Source organism: Panulirus ornatus, chromosome 35 (genome assembly GCF_036320965.1).
Source record: "Panulirus ornatus isolate Po-2019 chromosome 35, ASM3632096v1, whole genome shotgun sequence".
Taxonomy (NCBI): domain Eukaryota; kingdom Metazoa; phylum Arthropoda; class Malacostraca; order Decapoda; family Palinuridae; genus Panulirus; species Panulirus ornatus.
In genome coordinates, this window is record NC_092258.1 from 13809908 (window position 1) to 13835966 (window position 26059).

Genomic DNA, 26059 nt, shown 5'->3' on the forward strand with positions numbered 1-26059 from the left:
TAGCATTTATGGATCTGGAGAAGGCATATGATAGAGTTGATAGAGAGGCTTTGTGTAAGGTATTAAGAATATATGGTATGGGAGGCAAGTTGCTAGAAGCAGTGGAAAGTCTTTATCGATGATGTAAGGCATATGTATGAGTAGGAAGAGAGGAAATTGATTGGTTCTCAGTGAATGTCGGTTTGCGGCAGGGGTGTGTGATGTCTCCATGGTTGTTTAATTTGTTTATGGATGGGGTTGTTAAGAAGGAGAATGCAACAGTTTTGGAGAGAGGGGCAAGTATGCTGTCTGTTGTGGATGAGGGGGCTTGGGAAATGAGTCAGTTGTTGTTCGCTGATGATAGAGCACTGGTGGCTGATTCAGATGGAAACTGCAGATGCTTGTGACTGAGTTTGGTACAGTGTGTGAAAGAAGAAAGCTGAGAGTAAATGTGAATAAAAGCAAGGTTATTAGGTCCAGAAGGGTTGAGGGACAAGTCAATTGGGAGCTTATATTTGAATGGAGAAAAACTGGAGGAAATGAAGTGTTTTAGATAAGGAGTGGATTTGGCAGTGGATGGAACGATGGAAGTGGAAGTGAATCATAGGGTGGGGGAGGGGGCGAAAGTTCTGGGAGCTTTGAAGAATATGTGGAAGTCAAGAATGTTTTCTTGGAAAGTAAAAATGGGTATGTTTGAAGGAATAGTGGTTCCAACAATGTTATATGGTTATGAGGCATGGGCTATAGATAGAGTTGTGCAGAGGAGGGTGGATGTGTTGGAAATGAGATGTTTGAGGACATCATGTGGTGTGAGGTGGTTTGATCGAGTAAGTAATGAAAGGGTAAGAGAGATGTGTGGTAATAAAAAGAGTGTGGTTGAGAAAGCAGAAGAGGGTGTTTTGAAATGGTTTGGTCACATGGAGAGAATGAGCGAGGAAAGATTGACAGAGAGGATATATGTCAGAGGTGGAGGGAATGAGGAGAAGTGGGAGACCAAATTGGAGGTGGAAAGATGGGGTGAAAAAGATTTTGAGTGACTGGGGCCTGAACATACAGGAGGGTGAAAGGCGTGCAAGGAATAGAGTGAACTGGAACGATGTGGTATACCGGGGTTGACATGCTGTCAATGGATTGAACCAGGGCATGTGAAGCATCTGGGGTAAACCATGGAAAGTTTTGTGGGGCCTGGATGTGGAAAGGGAGCTGTGGTTCCAGTGTATTATACCTGACAGCTAGAGACTGAGTGTGAACGAATGTGGCCTTTGTTGTCTTTCCCTAACGCTACCTCGTGCGCATGTGAGGGGAGGGGGGTTGCTATTTTCATGTGTGCCGGCCTGGCGATGGGAATGAATAAGGGCAGACAGTATGAATTATGTACATGTGTACATAATGTGTATATGTCTGAGTGTGTATATATATGTATACGTTGAGGTGTATAGGTATGTATATGTGCGTGTGTGGACGTGTATGTATATACATGTGTATGTGGGTGGGGTGAGCCATTCTTTCATCTGTTTCCTTGTGCTACCTCGCTAACGTGGGAGATAGCGACAGAGTATAATAAAAATAAATGAATATACATATGTGCATGTAAGGGCATGTATGTATATATATGAGTATATGAGTGGATGGGCCATTCTTCATCTGTTTCCTGGCGCTACCTCATGATGCGGGAAATGGAAATCAAGTATAATGAATAAATAAATAATCACCATTCTCTCTCCATAGAAACTCTCCACCAGTTCTACTTGGTTGCCACCACACCATATACTCTTTAAACACTATTGTTGTTTCAATGAATGCAAAGGCATTTTCTGGGTCCACCTATGCTATGAGAACACTCTTGATTTACAATGAGTATACCAAAATCCCCATATCCCAAGCATTCATGAACACCGTTGCCAGTATAAAGTATAATCAATTCATACATGTACTTGCTATTTCTTTTCTGTTTTCTTCCATACTTGATTGCTGTTTCCTATGTAAGCAAGGTAGCGCTGGGTATGATAGCTCTGTTGCATATCCTCACATACTTTATGAAAAACTTTTACTCTATCCCATTCTCTCTTAGATTTCTTTTGTAACTTGCTTCATTCCAGAACCCTTATCACGTCTCTCCTTTCATATTAATTTTTATCATCTCATACTCATTTTCATTTGGACACTCATTCATAGTCCCATTCTTCCTAACCCTTGAACTAAACTAGATATCCCAGTTGCTATAGGATTCATCACTTTCTTCAGTGTCATCTGCCTTAAATGACAGGGTATCTTTTATACCTCCATGTTTGCTGTGTCCTTTAATTCACTACTTCTTAATCTTTAAATTTCATGTTAAAGTGTCTCCTTACAGAATGTCATGCTAGGTACTCTGCTTTACTCTCAAATTGTCAAATGCCTTCTGTTCATTGGTTTTCATGACCTTTTTTGCTCTCCTCTTGGTTACATGCTGCTTCATCACCTTTTAACTTCATAAATGGCTGTTTTATTTCAATGCTGCTACAACTCATGGTTTTCTCTGGCTCTCCTTTACATATGCTATTCCACTGTGTTATTTTTTCAACCCTTCAAAATACAAAGCATTTGCCAAAAAATTGTCCTTTGTTACTAACCTCTGCTTCTGCATCATTAAGGATGACAGCAAAACTGGAGAGGTGGTTGCAGGTACAATTGATGAAGGTGTCATTGATATATTCTCCATAACCAGGCTCTGGGATACTGGTAACACATCCATCACGAGTCCACACACCCTCACTGCTACAAGACCATGTATGCATTACAGTACAGATTTTGTGATAATCATATTCCATTTCCTGCTGAAGTTAAATGTATACTGCATATACACTGCATTTTTATCTGTAAACATATTGAATACTCACACAGAGCACTAATATTCTGTTTGATTTTGTCAGTGAAACAAACATTTTAAGTGAAATTAACTTACCTTTCGGGCCTGGTAACCCATGTAACACACTGAGGATTGGCTCGTCTCCCAACGTGGTCTAAACGAAATCTGAGCCTTACATCTACCTCAAGTTTATTCTCCACAAGTCCACCATGGGAAGTATGCACAGCTACGGTAAACACAGGGGAGCGCACAGCCAGTCCCACACCCCATCGCTGCTCCACATCTACATCATATACTTCAGGCAACAGTGTACCAAGGGAACGGAATATTACATAGCTCACTACTGCTCGAGTACTCCCCAAAGCACCTGCCGTTGAGGTCTCATCTGTTTGAGGGAACATGTCTGTCATCTTTGCATCAGTGGCAAATAAATCTTTCATGTTACCATCTATGACACTTTCAAAAAAGAAAAAGGAAATATTTCTGTAACATAACCAGTTAGTTATTATTAATACTTAATATATGCACTTCATTAAAGAACATCAATTCAAAATCCCATTATCATATCAATATGAGAACTCAAGACTCACCCTGCTTGACATCTGGGATGCCAACCAGTGATAAAGGAATACGGATGTTGGTGTTGTGAACCCATGTCTGCTGGTTCCTAAGATAATTGTTATACTTTGGCACAATGACAGATGCATGACCCTGGCCTGGGTAATGCTTGTCTACCAAGGAAGAGGTCTCAGGAATTATCACATGGTCCACTCGATCGTTGTGACCCACAACAAACCCTGACTGACTGTACCCATAAAGCTCATCTGCTGACACAGTATCCATTCCAAACACTGCAAAAGGAGGAATATGTAATGATTCTTCTGAAGTATATCAGCTTGTATGATCTTTCTTTTTAGTTAATATGCGTCTCCAATATGATTAATAATTCAATGAGTTTAAGATGCTAATCTTCAGGAATAACTGTGTTAAACACATACTTAATAAGTATCAAATTCTCATCTATTCATGGTTTTACAAATAGTGAACATGAAAAAATATTTCAATGAACCAATCTCATCCTCCTCTGAAACTGACCGACATGCTTGGTGGGAATTTCAAAGGGTGTCGTGTAGGTGTCCCCTTGGCTAGTAGCAAGGGTGGCTACATATTCATCCATCTTAGTCAGGAGAGAGTCTGCACCAAAGCCTTCTACACCATTGATTCTTTGCCAGTGTGGAGCATAGACTGGTTGTAGGATTACTGATGCTGATTCTACCAAGTACTGGAAAGGTAGAGGACAAAATGTTTAATTGGTATATGGAAATGAAATTGCCAACTTTAATTCATAAGTGAAATACTAGGGTTATAAAAGGAGATGAAAATTTAATGAAATATTGTTTTTCTTTCTAATATTTTGTATCATTCAAAATATGGTCCAGGAGTTATCATGCAATCAGAAGATTAATTTGGTCAATGATGCACTAAGGACAATGTTAGATATACTGTATTCAGAATTTCATATGTGAATTATGCAGTCCTCACTAAACTTCAGTTTAAAGAAATAGGGACATATTTCTCCTCTATGCTACCTCATCAGTTAAACTGGGACAGTTAAACTGGGAGATTGTACACAAGTAGAACAGCTTTCACATATACAGTAAAGCAAAAGACTTAAAGGGTTGGTATGTCACTGAGGTTCAGTTTGATAAATGCTATGGTAAACTGTCTTCAATTACAGTACAATACTGTAACTTATCCGTGGGGACTGCCATCATCATAATATGAAAGAAATTCATTGCAGAGTATGCATGTATAAACAAAAGAAATCCAACACTAGGAGAGCATCAGCTCACAATCTTTTGACAAACTGCCTCCAAGTAACATTAACAAGATCCCTTGAATGGAAAAAATATAATAATCTTTATGGTGACTTAACACAAAAGCATGAGATGAACTCTATAACGACTTCATTTGAAGAGTCAATTGTTGGTTTCCACATGATTTAGTGTCAAATTCTGTAATTACACTGGTCAACAAAATTGAACTTTTTTCTCACAAAGGATGCAATGTAACTTTTCTAGACCTAGTTTTGATGTAAATTACAAAATTTTGGTCCATTCAGTACAACATCTCATTTTCTTTCTACAGATTCATAATTTTTAGTTCAAAGGTAAAATTGTATTATTTGTACCAGTTCAAACATTTTATTGCAGAAATTCAGTACTCCTAGGTAAAAGGTATACAAAGAAGATATTATCCACGGGGACAAGCTAAAAATATTGAGCTTTTAAACTTCTATGGTGCTCTTCACAAGCTAAAAGTGCTGAGCTTTGGACCTCCTATGGTGTTCTGATTCAGGTTCGTCCCTGAATAACATCCAGCAGTAATCTGCAGGCATTCCTTCATTCTAGAAACCTTGGTATCAATGCTACATTGAGCTGATGTCCTGATGGAAGTACTCTCCTTATTCGTCAGACACTGCTCTAAGGTTCTCCATGAAAACGTCCAGATGTGAATGGAGGAAATGCACCCTGAGCGACATCCTACATCCATCAGCAGCATAGAATTTCAAAAGTCTTTTCATCCTGCCTTCAAAATCTTAAGATCTCATCTTTCCCAAGAAATTTTCACATAGCCAAGCAAAATAGTCCCAGGCCTTCAGCTCCAAGTCATCAAGATGTGTGCTAAATCATGGTCTTTCAGGAGTCCTTTATCTGAGAACTGATGAAGATGCCTTCTTTCAACTTGGCCTCAGTGATATTTGGAAATTTTTCCACCATATACTTAAATCTTCTTGGGTTTCTCTTGGCTAGTGTTATCACAAATTACTTCATGAGACCAAGCTTTATGTGGAGTGGGGGAAGAAGATCATTTTGTGGATCAACCAGTGGCTCATCTCGAACACTCAAAATTCCTAGCTCATATGATCTTCACTAAGGGCAGTCTGACTTCATATATGTCTGGAAGTTGTTCAACTATCCTAGAGACATAAAAAACAGCAGTATTTCGAGAATCCTGACTGCACTCCTGATAGCAAGCCGACCACTCTCAAGTGCCCGCTTGTTCTCATAACACTTTCATGTGCACTGAATGCCCTACAGGAACATGGGGTTTCTTGTTCCCATTGTGGTGCAGCACCACTTTCAGACTTCTCTTAAATGAGTCAATGAAGAAGCGCCATTGAGAGGGATCATGCTCTTGGGATAAGCAGTGGAATAATGTGTCAGTGTTGTTGCAAAAATAGAGCAGCCCATCCATGGAAAAATGAGAAGTAAGAGTCTGAATCCTTTTCGTGAAATAAGTTATAGAATGTCCTTCTTGAGTAGACTTTATTCTTTCAGATGAGATGCTAAAAGTTCAGCTTCATCTTTCAGCAGTGCCAAATCTTGAACTAAATCATTTAACTCTCCTTGTGAAAATTTCTTAGGTTTGTCATTAAGTACAAACTCTGCATCCCCATTTCTTCTAATACAGCAGCAGCTTCCTCTCTATTCTTCATCATCGTAACTTCCAGTGCCATCCTCTGGTGGTATTGGTATGGGAGGTTGTCATTGTTGTATGGCACTAAAGTACCCATTAATGAAACCATCACATATCTAAGGAGGAAATTGCCTGATCTCAACCTTGATTTGTCCCTGCCCATAAAAGCTTTCACTGACTTAGTTGAGCCTTGCATTTCTAATACTGTTTTCCAAGATGATGAAGGCAATTTTATACACAGCAATTTGGTCTTGATATGGGAAACCCTCTTAGTCTGATTCTAAGTAATTTATTTATTGAGTATTTTGAGATTGAAACTTTAACTTCACTTAATAATCATCTAAAAGTCTGATTTAGATACATGGAATTTGTGGTTCTTGTGGCCATCCTCCCAAGATTGTGATGTTTTCTTTAATGAATTTAATAACATCCACTCCACTATCAAATTCAAGATGGAATGGGAAAAAGAAGGAAAACATCCCTTTCTAGATGTGTTGATAAACAGAGAATCTGATCATTTGTCCTTTAAAATCTACAGGAAACCTACTATCTCTAAAAGTTATATTCATTATTTCTCAGTACATGATCCTTCTGTAAAAATGTCTTTAGTTATGTCTATGTTTTTAAGATCACTATGGATATGTCATCCCATTGGCCAGGTAGATGAATGTAGTCATATAAAATGTATTTTTGGGCAGTTATATAATCCCAAATGGTTTGTAAATAAAGCTTATTGGAAAGCTAGGAAGACATTTTATGCTTCTTGTAACAAAGATGTGACAGATAAGGATAAGACTAAAAGTATAGTGTTGCCCTATTCTCCCAACTTAGCTAAGACGTGTTCTAAAAAAATTCTTGTAATGTTGCTTTCTGGTACAATAACACCATCCGCAAGACCTTAATGAATAGCAGGCCAAATCATGCAACAATTGGAAGTGTTTACACCATCCAATGCTAGGCATGTAATTATATTTATTTAGGCCAGACTGGTAAAACTGTAACAGAGAGGTGTTACTGGCAATGACATTCAGTACACAAGAATGACCACAAAAATGCAATCACTAAACACTGTCATGAAAATGATCACCCCATAGATCTTGAAAATCCTGTTATTTTATACCTCTCTGCTCATTTTGCCACATGTAATGTCACTGAGTCTGTTTTAATTGCTAATACTAAGAACTTTACTTTGTCCCTAGGCCATTTTAAAGCTCAACCTAGCATTAACAAAATCATTGTGAGAGAACTGACAAAACACAAAAAAAAAGTTCTTCAAGACACACCCAGCCAGCCAGGTCAGTCCCCGGCACCTGTCCCCCCCTTAATCACTTTCCCTTACAAGGGTTACAACCAGGCAAAGCAGAGAGTGCTTGGCCTAGAAAGACTGTTGGATAGCAGGAACCAAATGAGATGTTGGGATCTAAATAACTTTGTTAAGTACTGGCACCTGATGAGGTGGATTATCTCCACAAAACATGTCGTGCCACATGTATAAATAAATTACATGTAAGTAAAAAATTGTATGAACTCCTAAAGAAGTGAGAGAGTATCATTAAATTTTAGGGAGAATAAAAAGATGGAGAAAAACTGGAGGAAGTAAAGTGTTTTAGATATCTGGGAGTGGATCTGGCAGTGGATGGAACCATGGAAGCGGAAGTAAATCATAGGGTGGAGGAGGGGGCGAAAATCCTAGGAGCCTTGAAGAATGTGTAGAAGTCGAGAACATTATCTCCGAAAGCAAAAATGGCTATGTTTGAAAGAATAGTGGTTCCAACAATGTTGTATGGTTGTGAGGTGTGGGCTATGGATAGAGTTGTGCGCAGGAGGGTGGATGTGCTGGAAATGAGATGTTTGAGGACAATGTGTGGTGTGAGGTGGTTTGATCGAGTAAGTGATGTAAGGGTAAGAGAGATGTGTGGAAATAAAAAGAGCATGGTTGAGAGAGCAGAAGAGGGTGTTTTGAAATGGTTTGGGCACATGGAGAGAATGAGAGAGGAAAGATTGACCAAGAGGATATACATGTCAGAGGTGGAGGGGACGAGGAGAAGTGGGAGACCAAATTGGAGGTGGAGAGATGGAGTGAAAAAGATTTTGAGTGATCGGGGCCTGAACATGCAGGAGGGTGAAAGGCGGGCAAGGAATAGAGTGAATTGGATCGATGTGGTATACCGGGGTCGACGTGCTGTCAATGGATTGAATCAGGGCATGTGAAGCGTCTGGGGTAAACCATGGAAAGTTCTGTGGGGACTGGATGTGGAAAGGGAGCTATGGTTTCCGGCATTATTGCGTGGCAGCTGGAGACTGAGTGTGAGCAAATGGGGCCTTTGTTGTCTTTTCCTGGCACTGCCTCGCGCACATGAGGGGGGAGGGGGATGTTATTCCGTGTGTGGCGGGGTGGCGATTTGGGTGAGTAGGGGCAGACAGTGTGAATTGTGTGCATGTGTGTATATGTGTGTGTATATATGTGTGTACGTTGGGATGTGTTAGTCTGTTTGTGTGTGTGGACGTGTGAGTGTGTCCATGTGTGTGGGGGTGGGTTGGGCCATTTCCTTCGTCTGTTTCCTTGTGCTACCTCGCAGGCGCGGGAGACAGCGACAAAGCTAAAAAAGAAAAAAAAAAATGTTTTGGAAGGAGGTAAATAAAGTGCGTAAGACAACAGAACAAATAGCAACATCGGTGAAGGGGGCAAATGGGGAGGTAATAACAAGTAGTGGTGAAGTGAGAGGGAGATGGAGTGAGTATTTTGAAGGTTTGTTGAATGTGTTTGATGATAGAGTGGCAGATATGGGGTGTTTTGGTTGAGGTGGTGTGCGAAGTGATAGGATCAGGGAGAATTGTTTGGTAAACAGAGGAGAGGTGGTGAAAGCTTTGTGGAAGATGAAAGCTGGCAGGTTTGGATGGTATTGCAGTGGAATTTATCAAAGAAGGGGGTGACTGTGTTGTTGACTGGTTCGTAAGGATATTCAATGTATGTATGGTTCATGGTGAAGTGCCTGATGACTGGAGGAATGCATGCATAGTGCCATTGTACAAAGGCAAAGGGGATAAAGGTGAGTGTTCAAATTACAGAGGTGTAAGTTGAATATTCCTGGGAAATTATATGAGAGGGTATTGATTGTGAGGGTAAAGGCAATGTACAGAGCATCAGATTGGGTTAGAGCAGTATGGTCTCAAAAGTGGTAGAGGATGTGTGGATCAGGTGTTTGCTTTGAAGAATATATGTGAGAAATACTCAGAGAAACATGGATTTGTACGTAGCATTTATGGATCTGGAGAAGGCACATGATAAGAGTTGACAGAGATGCTTTGTGGAAAGTATTAAGAGTATATGGTGTGGGAGGTAAGTTGCTGGAAGCAGTGAAAAGTTTTTACCAAGGATGTAAGGCATGTGTATGAGGAGGAAAAGAGGAAAGTGATTGGTTCCCAGTGAATCTCGGTTTGTGGCAGGGGTGCGTGATGTCTCCATGGTTGTTTGATTTGTTTATGGATGGGGTTGGTAGGGAGGTGAATGCAAGAGTTTTGGAGAGAAGGGCAATTATGCATTCTGTTGTGGATGAGAGTCAGTTGTTGTTTGCTGATGATACAGCACTGGTGGCTGATTCAGGTGAGAAACTGCAGAAGCTGATTATTGAGTTTGGTAAAGTGTGTGAAAGAAGAAAGGCAAGAGTAAATGTGAATAAAAGCAAGTTTACTGGGTTCAGTAGGGTTGAGGGACAAGTTAACTGGGAGGTATGTTTGAAAGGAGAAAAACTGGAGGAAGTGAAGTGTTTCATATATCTGGGAGTGGATTTAGCAGCGGATGGAACTGTGGAAGTGGAAGTGAGTCACAAGGTGGAGGAGGGGGTGAAGGTTCTGGGAGCGTTGAGGAATGTTTGGAAGGTGAGAACGTTATCTTGGAGAGGAAAAATGAGTATGTTTGAAGGAATAGTGGTTCCAACAATGTTATATGAGTGTGAGGCATGGGCTATAGATAGGGTTGCGCAGAGGAGGGTGGATGTGTTGGAAATGAGATGTTTGAGGACAATATGTGGTGTGAGGTGGTTTGATTAAGTAATGAATGGGTAAGAGAGATGTGTGGTAATAAAAAGAGTGTGTCTGAGAGAGCAGAGGAGGGTGTACTGAAATGGTTTGGTCACATGGAGTGAATGAGTGAGGAAAGATTGACAAAGAGGATATATGTGTCAGAGGTGGAGGGAACGAGAGGTGGGAGACCAAATTGGAGGTGGAAGGATTGAGTGAAAAATATTTTGAGCGATCGGGGCCTGAACATACAGGAGGGTGAAAAGCATGCAAGGAATAAGGTAAATTGAAACGATGTGGTATACTGGGGTCGATGTGCTGTCAATGGATTGAACCAGGGCATGTGAAGTGTCTGGGGTAAACCATGGAAAGTTTTCTGGAGCCTGGATGTGGAAAGGGAGCTGTGGTTTCAGTGCATCACACATAACAGCTAAAGACTGAGTGTGAACGAATGTGGCCTTTATTGTCTTTTCCTAGTGCTACCTTACACACATGTGGGGGAGGGGGTTGTCATTTCAAGTGTGGTGGGGTGACGATGGGAATGAATAAGGGCAGACAGTATGAATTATGTGCATGTATATATATATATATATATATATATATATATATATATATATATATATATATATATATATATATATATATATATGCCTATGTGTGTATATGTATGTATACGTTGAGATGTATAAGTATATGTGCATGTGTGGAAGTGTATATATATACATGTGTATGTGGGTGGGTTAGGCCATTCTTTCGTCTGTTTCCTTGCGCTACCTCGCTAACGCGGGAGACAGCTACTAATTATAATAATAAATAAATAAATATTTTTTTTTCTTTTTTTGCTTTGTCGCTGTCTCCCGCGTTTGCGAGGTAGCGCAAGGAAACAGACGAAAGAAATGGCCCAACCCACCCCCATACACATGTATATACATACGTCCACACACGCAAATATACATACCTACACAGCTTTCCATGGTTTACCCCAGACGCTTCACATGCCCTGATTCAATCCACTGACAGCACGTCAACCCCGGTATACCACATCGCTCCAATTCACTCTATTCCTTGCCCTCCTTTCACCCTCCTGCATGTTCAGGCCCCGATCACACAAAATCTTTTTCACTCCATCTTTCCACCTCCAATTTGGTCTCCCACTTCTCCTCGTTCCCTCCACCTCCGACACATATATCCTCTTGGTCAATCTTTCCTCACTCATTCTCTCCATGTGCCCAAACCATTTCAAAACACCCTCTTCTGCTCTCTCAACCATGCTCTTTTTATTTCCACACATCTCTCTTACCCTTACGTTACTTACTCGATCAAACCACCTCACACCACACATTGTCCTCAAACATCTCATTTCCAGCACATCCATCCTCCTGTGCACAACTCTATCCATAGCCCACGCCTCGCAACCATACAACATTGTTGGAACCACTATTCCTTCAAACATACCTATTTTTGCTTTCCGAGATAATGTCCTCGACTTCCACACATTCTTCAAGGCTCCCAGAATTTTCGCCCCCTCCCCCACCCTATGATCCACTTCCGCTTCCATGGTTACATCCGCTGCCAGATCCACTCCCTGATATCTAAAACACTTTACTTCCTCCAGTTTTTCTCCATTCAAACTTACCTCCCAACTAACTTGACCCTCAACCCTACTGTACCTAATAACCTTGCTCTTATTCACATTTACTCTTACCTTTCTTCTTTCACACACTTTACCAAACTCAGTCACCAGCTTCTGCAGTTTCTCACATGAATCAGCCACCAGCGCTGTATCATCAGCGAACAACAACTGGCTCACTTCCCAAGCTCTCTCATCCCCAACAGACTTCATACTTGCCCCTCTTTCCAAAACTCTTGCATTCACCTCCCTAACAACCCCATCCATAAACAAATTAAACAACCATGGAGACATCACACACCCCTGCTGCAAACCTACATTCACTGAGAACCAATCACTTTCCTCTCTTCCTACACGTACACATGCCTTACATCCTCGATAAAAACTTTTCACTGCTTCTAACAACTTGCCTCCCACACCATATATTCTTAATACCTTCCACAGAGCATCTCTATCAACTCTATCATATGCCTTCTCCAGATCCATAAATGCTACATACAAATCCATTTGCTTTTCTAAGTATTTCTCACATACATTCTTCAAAGCAAACACTTGATCCACACATCCTCTACCACTTCTGAAACCACACTGCTCTTCCCCAATCTGATGCTCTGTACATGCCTTCACCCTCTCAATCAATACCCTCCCATATAATTTACCAGGAATACTCAACAAACTTATACCTCTGTAATTTGAGCACTCACTCTTATCCCCTTTGCCTTTGTACAATGGCACTATGCATGCATTCCGCCAATCCTCAGGCACCTCACCATGAGTCATACATACATTAAATAACCTTACCAACCAGTCGATAATACAGTCACCCCATTTTTTTAATAAATTCCACTGCAATACCATCCAAACCTGCTGCCTTGCCAGATTTGTATGAAGCATTTATGGATCTTGAGAAGGCATATGACAGAGTTGATAGCGATGCTCTGTGGAAGGTATTAAGAATGTATGGTATGGGAGGTAAGTTGTTAATAGCAGTGAAAAGTTTTTATCGAGGATGTTAGGCATGTGTACGTGTAGGAAGAGATGAAAGTGACTGTTTCTCAGTGAATGTTGGTTTGTGGCAGGGGTGCGTGATATCTCCATGGTTGTTTAATTTGTTTATGGATGGGGTTGTTAAGGAGGTGGATGAAAGAGTCTTGGAAAGAGGGGCAAGTATGCAGTCTGTTGTGGATGAGAGAGCTTGGGAAGTGAGTCAGTTGTTGTTCGCTGATGATAAAGTGCTGGTGGCTGATTCATGTGAGAAACTGAAGAAGCTGGTGACTGAGTTTGGTAAAGTGTGTGAAAGAAGAAAGCTGAGAGTAAATGTGAATAAGAACAAGGTTATTAGGCACAGTAGGGTTGAGGGACAAGTCAATTGGGAGGTAAGTTTGAATGGAGAAAAACTGGAGGAAGTGAAGTGTTTTAGATATCTGGGAGTGGATTTGGCAGTGGATGGAATCATGGAAGTGGAAGTGAATCATAGGGTGGGGGAGGGGCTGAAAGTTCTGGAAGCATTGAAAACTGTGTGGAAGTCGAGAATGTTATCTTGGAAAGCAAAAACGGGTGTGTTTGAAGGAATAGTGGTTCCAACAATGTTATATGGTTGCAAGTCGTGGGCTATAGATCGAGTTGTGCGGAGAACGGTAGATGTGTTGGAAATGAGATGTTTGAGGACATCATGTGGTGTGAGGTGGTTTGACCGAGTAAGTAATGAAAGGGTAGGATAGATGTGTGGTAATAAAAAGAGTGTCGTTGAGAGAGCAGAAGAGAGTGTTTTGAAATGGTTTGGTCACATGCAGAGAATGAGTGAGGAAAGATTGACCAAGAGGATATGTGTGTCAGAGGTGTAGGGAAAGTGAAGTGGGAGACCAAATAGGAGGTGGAAAGATGATGAAAAAGATTTTGAGTGATCGGGGCCTGAACATGCAGGAGGGTGAAAGGCGTGCAAGGAATAGAGTGAATTGGAACGATGTGGTATACTGGGGTCGACGTGCTGTCAATGGATTGAACCAGGGCATGTGAAGCATCTGGGGTAAACCATGGAAAGTTTTGTGGGGCCGGGATGTGGAAAGGGAGCTTTGGTTTCCGTGCATTATACGTGACAGCTAGAGACTGACTGTGAAGGAACGTGGCCTTTGGTGTCTTTCAATAGTGCTACCTCGCGCACATGCGGAAGGAGGGAGTTTTCATTTCATGTGTGGCGGGGTGGTGATGGGAATGAATAAGGGCAGAATGTATGAATTATGTACATGTGTATATATGTATATGTTTGTGTGTATATATAAGTATAAGTTGAGAGGTATAGGTATGTATATGTGCGTGTGTGGACGTGTATGTATATAAACGTGTATGTGGGTGGGTTGGGCCATTCTTTCCTCTGTTTTCTTGCGCTACCTCGCTAACACGGGTGTCTAAATGTGTGTGGATGTAACTGAGATGAGAAAAAAGGAGAGATAGGTAGTATGTTTGAGGAAAGAAACCTAAATGTTTTGGCTCTGAGTGAAACGAAGCTCAAGGGTAAAGGGGAAGAATGGTTTGGGAATGTCTTGGGAGTAAAGTTAGGGGTTAGTGAAAGGACAAGAGCAAGGGAAGGAGTGGCACTACTCCTGAAACAGGAGTGGTGGGAGTATGTGATAGAGTGTAAGAAAGTAAACTCTAGATTGATATGGGTAAAACTGAAAGTGGATGGAGAGAGATGGCTGATTATTGGTGCATATGCACCTGGGCATGAGAAGAAAGATCATGAGAGGCAAGTTTTTTGGGAGCAGCTGAGTGAGTGTGTTAGTAGTTTTGATGCATGGGACCAGGTTATAGTGATGGGTGATTTGAATGCAAAGGTGAGTAATGTGGCATTTGAGGGAATAATTGGTGTGCATGGGGTGTTCAGTGTTGTAAATGGAAATGGTGAAGAGCTTGTAGATTTGTGTGCTGAAAAAGGACTGGTGATAGGGAATACCTGGTTTAAAAAGAGAGATATACATAAGTATATGTATGTAAGTAGGAGAGATGGCCAGAGAGTGGTATTAGATTACGTGTTAATTGATAGGCGTGCAAAAGAGAGACTTTTGGATGTTAAAGTGCTGAGAGGTGCAACTGGAGGGATGTCTGATCATTATCTTGTGGAGGCGAAGGTGAAGATTTGTAGAGGTTTTCAGAAAAGATGAGAGAATGTTGGGGTGAAGAGAGTGGTGAGAGTAAGGGAGCTTGGGAAGGAGATTTGTGTGAGGAAGTACCAGGAGAGACTGAGTACAGAATGGGAAAAGGTGAAAACAAAGGAGGTAAGGGGAGTGGGGGAGGAATGAGATGTATTTAGGGAAGGACTGATGGCTTGTGCAAAAGATGCTTGTGGCATGAGAAGCGTGGGAGGTGGGCAGATTAGAAAGGGTAGTGAGTGGTGGGATGAAGAAGTAAGATCATTAAAGAGAAGAGAGTGACATTTGGATGATTTTTGCAGGGAAATATTGCAAATGAGTGGGAGATGTATAAAAGAAAGAGGAAGGAGGTCAAGAGAAAGGTGCAAGAGGTGAAAAAGAGGACAAATAAGAGTTGGGGTGAGAGAGTATCATTAAATTTTAGGGAGAATAAAAAGATTTTTGGAAGGAGGTAAATAAAGTGCGTAAGACAAGGGAACAAACGGGAACTTCAGTGAAGGGGGCTAATGGGGAAGTAATAACAAGTAGTGGTGATGTGAGATGGAGTGAGTATTTTGAAGGTATGTTGAATGTGTTTGATGATAGAGTGGCAGATATAGGGTGTTTTGGTCGAGGTGGTGTGCAAAGTGAGAGGGTTAGGGAGAATGATTTGGTAAACAGAGAAGAGGTAGTAAAAGCTTTGCAGAATATGAAAGCTGGCAAGGCGGTGGGTTTCGATGGTATTGCAGTGGAATTTATCAAAAAAGGGGGTGACTGTATTGTTGACTGGTTGGTAAGTTTATTCAATGTATGTATGACTCACGGTGAGGTGCCTGAGGATTGGCGGAATGCTTACATAGTGCCATTGTACAAAGGCAAAGGGGATAAGAGTGAGTGCTCAAATTATAGAGGTATAAAGAGGTATAAAGAGGACAGTACTATGTGTAGCAAGTAAACTGCTGACAGGAACATTGTGTAATGAGGTGGTTCAAAGTTATAAGACTTCTATGAAGCCTATCAATTGATGATTTTGCAAGTGAAACAAAATATCACGAACCTATCAAGTACCAGAGACCTAAGGGTGATAGTTCATACCTATTTGCTAAGCAAAGCCTAAGAATGCCCTTACACATTATTTATGTAAGTAGACTCCAAGAAATTACTAATTCTCCTTATCAATGACTTTTGAGTATCCCATGGGATAAGTTCATCAATCAAACCAGGAGAGGTAGAATAATAATAGATACCTAAATTCTAAGAGGTGAAGATGTGCTTGTGAAGTTAAATTGCCTTATGTAATTTTCATACATGGTGCTTTGACAAGAAAATAGTGAAATTGGAAAAAAATGTGGCTTAGATATTGAAGCTTATTGATACAGTGGTTAAACTGATGAGAACTACTATTGACGTTTGTGTAAATAAATTATACATTTCCTTTTTCCATAGCCAGAGGTTGAACCATTATGTGACATTCATTTTTTCATTTCATTTCAAGCTAGAAGTTTCAGTTTTCTAAATTGTTTCTTACATTTTTCATATGTATATATATGTATGTGTGTGTGTGTGTGTATATGTGCGTATGTATGTGTATGTGTGTGTGTGTGTGTGTATATATATATATATATATATATATATATATATATATATATATATATTTTTTTTTATACCTCGTCGCTGTCTCCCGCGGTTGCGAGGTAGCGCAAGGAAACAGACGAAAGAAATGGCCCAACCCCCCCCATACACATGTACATACACACGTCCACACATGCAAATATACATACCTACACAGCTTTCCATGGTTTACCCCGGACGCTTCACATGCCTTGATTCAATCCACTGACAGCACGTCAACCCCTGTATACCACATCGCTCCAATTCACTCTATTCCTTGCCCTCCTTTCACCCTCCTGCATGTTCAGGCCCCGATCACACAAAATCCTTTTCACTCCATCTTTCCACCTCCAATTTGGTCTCCCTCTTCTCCTCGTTCCCTCCACCTCCGACACATATATCCTCTTGGTCAATCTTTCCTCACTCATTCTCTCCATGTGCCCAAACCATTTCAAAACACCCTCTTCTGCTCTCTCAACCACGCTCTTTTTATTTCCACACATCTCTCTTACCCTTACGTTACTTACTCGATCAAACCACCTCACACCACACATTGTCCTCAAACATCTCATTTCCAGCACATCCATCCTCCTGCGCACAACTCTATCCATAGCCCACGCCTCGCAACCATACAACATTGTTGGAACCACTATTCCTTCAAACATACCCATTTTTGCTTTCCGAGATAATGTTCTCGACTTCCACACATTTTTCATATATATATATTTATATATATATATATATATATATATATATATTATCCCTGGGGATAGGGGTGAAAGAATACTTCCCACGCATTCCTCGCGTGTCGTAGAAAGCGACTAGAGGGGACGGGAGCGGGGGGCCAGAAATCCTCCCCTCCTTGTATTTTTTTAACTTTCTAAAATGGGAAACAGAAGGAGTCACGCGGGGAGTGCTCATCCTCCTCGAAGGCTCAGATTGGGGTGCCTAAATGTGTGTGGATGTAACCAAGATGTGAAAAAAGGAGAGATAGGTAGTATGTTTGAGGAAAGGAACCTGGATGTTTTGGCTCTGAGTGAAACGAAGCTCAAGGGTAAAGGGGAAGAGTGGTTTGGGAATGTCTTGGGAGTAAAGTCAGGGGTTAGTGAGAGGACAAGAGCAAGGGAAGGAGTAGCAGTACTCCTGAAACAGGAGTTGTGGGAGTATGTGATAGAATGTAAGAAAGTAAATTCTTGATTAATATGGGTAAAACTGAAAGTTGATGGAGAGAGATGGGTGATTATTGGTGCATATGCACCTGGGCATGAGAAGAAAGATCATGAGAGGCAAGTGTTTTGGGAGCAGCTGAATGAGTGTGTTAGTGGTTTTGATGCACGAGACTGGGTTATAGTGATGGGTGATTTGAATGCAAAGGTGAGTAATGTGGCAGTTGAGGGAATAATTGGTATACATGGGGTGTTCAGTGCTGTAAATGGAAATGGTGAAGAGCTTGTAGATTTATGTGCTGAAAAAGGACTGATGATTGGGAATACCTGGTTTAAAAAGCGAGATATACATAAGTATACTTATGTAAGTAGGAGAGATGGCCAGAGAGCGTTATTGGATTATGTGTTAATTGACAGGCGTGCGAAAGAGAGACTTTTGGATGTTAATGTGCTGAGAGGTGCAACTGGAGGGATGTCTGATCATTATCTTGTGGAGGCTAAGGTGAAGATTTGTATGGGTTTTCAGAAAAGAAGAGTGAATGTTGGGGTGAAGAGGGTGGTGAGAGTAAGTGAGCTTGGAAGGAGACTTGTGTGAGGAAGTACCAGGAGAGACTGAGTACAGAATGGAAAAAGGTGAGAACAATGGAAGTAAGGGGAGTGGGGGAGGAATGGGATGTATTTAGGGAATCAGTGATGGATTGCGCAAAAGATGCTTGTGGCATGAGAAGAGTGGGAGGTGGGTTGATTAGAAAGGGTAGTGAGTGGTGGGATGAAGAAGTAAGAGTATTAGTGAAAGAGAAGAGAGAGGCATTTGGACGATTTTTGCAGGGAAAAAATGCAATTGAGTGGGAGATGTATAAAAGAAAGAGACAGGAGGTCAAGAGAAAGGTGCAAGAGGTGAAAAAGAGGGCAAATGAGAGTTGGGGTGAGAGAGTATCATTAAATTTTAGGGAGAATAAAAAGATGTTCTGGAAGGAGGTAAATAAAGTGCGTAAGACAAGGGAGCAAATGGGAACTTCAGTGAAGGGCGCAAATGGGGAGGTGATAACAAGTAGTGGTGATGTGAGAAGGAGATGGAGTGAGTATTTTGAAGGTTTGTTGAATGTGTTTGATGATAGAGTGGCAGATATAGGGTGTTTTGGTAGAGGTGGTGTGCAAAGTGAGAGGGTTAGGGAAAATGATTTGGTAAACAGAGAAGAAGTAGTAAAAGCTTTGCGGAAGATGAAAGCCGGCAAGGCAGCAGTTTGGATGGTATTGCAGTGGAATTTATCAAAGAAGGGGGTGACTGTGTTGTTGACTGGTTCGTAAGGATATTCAATGTATGTATGGTTCATGGTGAAGTGCCTGATGACTGGAGGAATGCATGCATAGTGCCATTGTACAAAGGCAAAGGGGATAAAGGTGAGTGTTCAAATTACAGAGGTGTAAGTTGAATATTCCTGGGAAATTATATGAGAGGGTATTGATTGTGAGGGTAAAGGCAATGTACAGAGCATCAGATTGGGTTAGAGCAGTATGGTCTCAAAAGTGGTAGAGGATGTGTGGATCAGGTGTTTGCTTTGAAGAATATATGTGAGAAATACTCAGAGAAACATGGATTTGTACGTAGCATTTATGGATCTGGAGAAGGCACATGATAAGAGTTGACAGAGATGCTTTGTGGAAAGTATTAAGAGTATATGGTGTGGGAGGTAAGTTGCTGGAAGCAGTGAAAAGTTTTTACCAAGGATGTAAGGCATGTGTATGAGGAGGAAAAGAGGAAAGTGATTGGTTCCCAGTGAATCTCGGTTTGTGGCAGGGGTGCGTGATGTCTCCATGGTTGTTTGATTTGTTTATGGATGGGGTTGGTAGGGAGGTGAATGCAAGAGTTTTGGAGAGAAGGGCAATTATGCATTCTGTTGTGGATGAGAGTCAGTTGTTGTTTGCTGATGATACAGCACTGGTGGCTGATTCAGGTGAGAAACTGCAGAAGCTGATTATTGAGTTTGGTAAAGTGTGTGAAAGAAGAAAGGCAAGAGTAAATGTGAATAAAAGCAAGTTTACTGGGTTCAGTAGGGTTGAGGGACAAGTTAACTGGGAGGTATGTTTGAAAGGAGAAAAACTGGAGGAAGTGAAGTGTTTCATATATCTGGGAGTGGATTTAGCAGCGGATGGAACTGTGGAAGTGGAAGTGAGTCACAAGGTGGAGGAGGGGGTGAAGGTTCTGGGAGCGTTGAGGAATGTTTGGAAGGTGAGAACGTTATCTTGGAGAGGAAAAATGAGTATGTTTGAAGGAATAGTGGTTCCAACAATGTTATATGAGTGTGAGGCATGGGCTATAGATAGGGTTGCGCAGAGGAGGGTGGATGTGTTGGAAATGAGATGTTTGAGGACAATATGTGGTGTGAGGTGGTTTGATTAAGTAATGAATGGGTAAGAGAGATGTGTGGTAATAAAAAGAGTGTGTCTGAGAGAGCAGAGGAGGGTGTACTGAAATGGTTTGGTCACATGGAGTGAATGAGTGAGGAAAGATTGACAAAGAGGATATATGTGTCAGAGGTGGAGGGAACGAGAGGTGGGAGACCAAATTGGAGGTGGAAGGATTGAGTGAAAAATATTTTGAGCGATCGGGGCCTGAACATACAGGAGGGTGAAAAGCATGCAAGGAATAAGGTAAATTGAAACGATGTGGTATACTGGGGTCGATGTGCTGTCAATGGATTGAACCAGGGCATGTGAAGTGTCTGGGGTAAACCATGGAAAGTTTTCTGGAGCCTGGATGTGGAAAGGGAGCTGTGGTTTCAGTGCATCACACATAACAGCTAAAGACTGAGTGTGAACGAATGTGGCCTTTATTGTCTTTTCCTAGTGCTACCTTACACACATGTGGGGGAGGGGGTTGTCATTTCAAGTGTGGTGGGGTGACGATGGGAATGAATAAGGGCAGACAGTATGAATTATGTGCATGTATATATATATATATATATATATATATATATATATATATATATATATATATATATATATATATGCCTATGTGTGTATATGTATGTATACGTTGAGATGTATAAGTATATGTGCATGTGTGGAAGTGTATATATATATACATGTGTATGTGGGTGGGTTAGGCCATTCTTTCGTCTGTTTCCTTGCGCTACCTCGCTAACGCGGGAGACAGCGACGAAGTATAATAATAAATAAATAAATATTTTTTTTTCTTTTTTTGCTTTGTCGCTGTCTCCCGCGTTTGCGAGGTAGCGCAAGGAAACAGACGAAAGAAATGGCCCAACCCACCCCCATACACATGTATATACATACGTCCACACACGCAAATATACATACCTACACAGCTTTCCATGGTTTACCCCAGACGCTTCACATGCCCTGATTCAATCCACTGACAGCACGTCAACCCCGGTATACCACATCGCTCCAATTCACTCTATTCCTTGCCCTCCTTTCACCCTCCTGCATGTTCAGGCCCCGATCACACAAAATCTTTTTCACTCCATCTTTCCACCTCCAATTTGGTCTCCCACTTCTCCTCGTTCCCTCCACCTCCGACACATATATCCTCTTGGTCAATCTTTCCTCACTCATTCTCTCCATGTGCCCAAACCATTTCAAAACACCCTCTTCTGCTCTCTCAACCATGCTCTTTTTATTTCCACACATCTCTCTTACCCTTACGTTACTTACTCGATCAAACCACCTCACACCACACATTGTCCTCAAACATCTCATTTCCAGCACATCCATCCTCCTGTGCACAACTCTATCCATAGCCCACGCCTCGCAACCATACAACATTGTTGGAACCACTATTCCTTCAAACATACCTATTTTTGCTTTCCGAGATAATGTCCTCGACTTCCACACATTCTTCAAGGCTCCCAGAATTTTCGCCCCCTCCCCCACCCTATGATCCACTTCCGCTTCCATGGTTACATCCGCTGCCAGATCCACTCCCTGATATCTAAAACACTTTACTTCCTCCAGTTTTTCTCCATTCAAACTTACCTCCCAACTAACTTGACCCTCAACCCTACTGTACCTAATAACCTTGCTCTTATTCACATTTACTCTTACCTTTCTTCTTTCACACACTTTACCAAACTCAGTCACCAGCTTCTGCAGTTTCTCACATGAATCAGCCACCAGCGCTGTATCATCAGCGAACAACAACTGGCTCACTTCCCAAGCTCTCTCATCCCCAACAGACTTCATACTTGCCCCTCTTTCCAAAACTCTTGCATTCACCTCCCTAACAACCCCATCCATAAACAAATTAAACAACCATGGAGACATCACACACCCCTGCTGCAAACCTACATTCACTGAGAACCAATCACTTTCCTCTCTTCCTACACGTACACATGCCTTACATCCTCGATAAAAACTTTTCACTGCTTCTAACAACTTGCCTCCCACACCATATATTCTTAATACCTTCCACAGAGCATCTCTATCAACTCTATCATATGCCTTCTCCAGATCCATAAATGCTACATACAAATCCATTTGCTTTTCTAAGTATTTCTCACATACATTCTTCAAAGCAAACACTTGATCCACACATCCTCTACCACTTCTGAAACCACACTGCTCTTCCCCAATCTGATGCTCTGTACATGCCTTCACCCTCTCAATCAATACCCTCCCATATAATTTACCAGGAATACTCAACAAACTTATACCTCTGTAATTTGAGCACTCACTCTTATCCCCTTTGCCTTTGTACAATGGCACTATGCATGCATTCCGCCAATCCTCAGGCACCTCACCATGAGTCATACATACATTAAATAACCTTACCAACCAGTCGATAATACAGTCACCCCATTTTTTTAATAAATTCCACTGCAATACCATCCAAACCTGCTGCCTTGTCAGATTTGTATGAAGCATTTATGGATCTTGAGAAGGCATATGACAGAGTTGATAGCGATGCTCTGTGGAAGGTATTAAGAATGTATGGTATGGGAGGTAAGTTGTTAATAGCAGTGAAAAGTTTTTATCGAGGATGTTAGGCATGTGTACGTGTAGGAAGAGATGAAAGTGACTGTTTCTCAGTGAATGTTGGTTTGTGGCAGGGGTGCGTGATATCTCCATGGTTGTTTAATTTGTTTATGGATGGGGTTGTTAAGGAGGTGGATGAAAGAGTCTTGGAAAGAGGGGCAAGTATGCAGTCTGTTGTGGATGAGAGAGCTTGGGAAGTGAGCCAGTTGTTGTTCGCTGATGATAAAGTGCTGGTGGCTGATTCATGTGAGAAACTGAAGAAGCTGGTGACTGAGTTTGGTAAAGTGTGTGAAAGAAGAAAGCTGAGAGTAAATGTGAATAAGAACAAGGTTATTAGGCACAGTAGGGTTGAGGGACAAGTCAATTGGGAGGTAAGTTTGAATGGAGAAAAACTGGAGGAAGTGAAGTGTTTTAGATATCTGGGAGTGGATTTGGCAGTGGATGGAATCATGGAAGTGGAAGTGAATCATAGGGTGGGGGAGGGGCTGAAAGTTCTGGAAGCATTGAAAACTGTGTGGAAGTCGAGAATGTTATCTTGGAAAGCAAAAACGGGTGTGTTTGAAGGAATAGTGGTTCCAACAATGTTATATGGTTGCAAGTCGTGGGCTATAGATCGAGTTGTGCGGAGAACGGTAGATGTGTTGGAAATGAGATGTTTGAGGACATCATGTGGTGTGAGGTGGTTTGACCGAGTAAGTAATGAAAGGGTAGGATAGATGTGTGGTAATAAAAAGAGTGTCGTTGAGAGAGCAGAAGAGAGTGTTTTGAAATGGTTTGGTCACATGCAGAGAATGAGTGAGGAAAGATTGACCAAGAGGATATGTGTGTCAGAGGTGTAGGGAAAGTGAAGTGGGAGACCAAATAGGAGGTGGAAAGATGATGAAAAAGATTTTGAGTGATCGGGGCCTGAACATGCAGGAGGGTGAAAGGCGTGCAAGGAATAGAGTGAATTGGAACGATGTGGTATACTGGGGTCGACGTGCTGTCAATGGATTGAACCAGGGCATGTGAAGCATCTGGGGTAAACCATGGAAAGTTTTGTGGGGCCGGGATGTGGAAAGGGAGCTTTGGTTTCCGTGCATTATACGTGACAGCTAGAGACTGACTGTGAAGGAACGTGGCCTTTGGTGTCTTTCAATAGTGCTACCTCGCGCACATGCGGAAGGAGGGAGTTTTCATTTCATGTGTGGCGGGGTGGTGATGGGAATGAATAAGGGCAGAATGTATGAATTATGTACATGTGTATATATGTATATGTTTGTGTGTATATATAAGTATAAGTTGAGAGGTATAGGTATGTATATGTGCGTGTGTGGACGTGTATGTATATAAACGTGTATGTGGGTGGGTTGGGCCATTCTTTCCTCTGTTTTCTTGCGCTACCTCGCTAACACGGGTGTCTAAATGTGTGTGGATGTAACTGAGATGAGAAAAAAGGAGAGATAGGTAGTATGTTTGAGGAAAGAAACCTAAATGTTTTGGCTCTGAGTGAAACGAAGCTCAAGGGTAAAGGGGAAGAATGGTTTGGGAATGTCTTGGGAGTAAAGTTAGGGGTTAGTGAAAGGACAAGAGCAAGGGAAGGAGTGGCACTACTCCTGAAACAGGAGTGGTGGGAGTATGTGATAGAGTGTAAGAAAGTAAACTCTAGATTGATATGGGTAAAACTGAAAGTGGATGGAGAGAGATGGCTGATTATTGGTGCATATGCACCTGGGCATGAGAAGAAAGATCATGAGAGGCAAGTTTTTTGGGAGCAGCTGAGTGAGTGTGTTAGTAGTTTTGATGCATGGGACCAGGTTATAGTGATGGGTGATTTGAATGCAAAGGTGAGTAATGTGGCATTTGAGGGAATAATTGGTGTGCATGGGGTGTTCAGTGTTGTAAATGGAAATGGTGAAGAGCTTGTAGATTTGTGTGCTGAAAAAGGACTGGTGATAGGGAATACCTGGTTTAAAAAGAGAGATATACATAAGTATATGTATGTAAGTAGGAGAGATGGCCAGAGAGTGGTATTAGATTACGTGTTAATTGATAGGCGTGCAAAAGAGAGACTTTTGGATGTTAAAGTGCTGAGAGGTGCAACTGGAGGGATGTCTGATCATTATCTTGTGGAGGCGAAGGTGAAGATTTGTAGAGGTTTTCAGAAAAGATGAGAGAATGTTGGGGTGAAGAGAGTGGTGAGAGTAAGGGAGCTTGGGAAGGAGATTTGTGTGAGGAAGTACCAGGAGAGACTGAGTACAGAATGGGAAAAGGTGAAAACAAAGGAGGTAAGGGGAGTGGGGGAGGAATGAGATGTATTTAGGGAAGGACTGATGGCTTGTGCAAAAGATGCTTGTGGCATGAGAAGCGTGGGAGGTGGGCAGATTAGAAAGGGTAGTGAGTGGTGGGATGAAGAAGTAAGATCATTAAAGAGAAGAGAGTGACATTTGGATGATTTTTGCAGGGAAATATTGCAAATGAGTGGGAGATGTATAAAAGAAAGAGGAAGGAGGTCAAGAGAAAGGTGCAAGAGGTGAAAAAGAGGACAAATAAGAGTTGGGGTGAGAGAGTATCATTAAATTTTAGGGAGAATAAAAAGATTTTTGGAAGGAGGTAAATAAAGTGCGTAAGACAAGGGAACAAACGGGAACTTCAGTGAAGGGGGCTAATGGGGAAGTAATAACAAGTAGTGGTGATGTGAGATGGAGTGAGTATTTTGAAGGTATGTTGAATGTGTTTGATGATAGAGTGGCAGATATAGGGTGTTTTGGTCGAGGTGGTGTGCAAAGTGAGAGGGTTAGGGAGAATGATTTGGTAAACAGAGAAGAGGTAGTAAAAGCTTTGCAGAATATGAAAGCTGGCAAGGCGGTGGGTTTCGATGGTATTGCAGTGGAATTTATCAAAAAAGGGGGTGACTGTATTGTTGACTGGTTGGTAAGTTTATTCAATGTATGTATGACTCACGGTGAGGTGCCTGAGGATTGGCGGAATGCTTACATAGTGCCATTGTACAAAGGCAAAGGGGATAAGAGTGAGTGCTCAAATTATAGAGGTATAAAGAGGTATAAAGAGGACAGTACTATGTGTAGCAAGTAAACTGCTGACAGGAACATTGTGTAATGAGGTGGTTCAAAGTTATAAGACTTCTATGAAGCCTATCAATTGATGATTTTGCAAGTGAAACAAAATATCACGAACCTATCAAGTACCAGAGACCTAAGGG

General features: G+C 41.5%; 1 protein-coding gene across 4 annotated transcripts in view; it reads right to left on the reverse strand.

Annotated features, from left to right (window-relative positions):
- Positions 1 to 26059, reverse strand: part of stan (Protocadherin-like wing polarity protein stan) — an 829362-nt gene that overhangs the window by 86995 nt on the left and 716308 nt on the right. For all 4 annotated transcript variants that reach the window (XM_071683110.1, XM_071683111.1, XM_071683109.1 and 1 more), the window contains exons 19-22: positions 3923 to 4109; positions 3418 to 3678; positions 2924 to 3212; positions 2592 to 2736 (exon numbers count right to left, since the gene is read on the reverse strand). In XM_071683110.1, coding sequence (XP_071539211.1) covers positions 2592 to 2736; positions 2924 to 3212; positions 3418 to 3678; positions 3923 to 4109 — 882 coding nt within the window. The remainder of the gene's footprint in view (positions 1 to 2591; positions 2737 to 2923; positions 3213 to 3417; positions 3679 to 3922; positions 4110 to 26059) is intronic.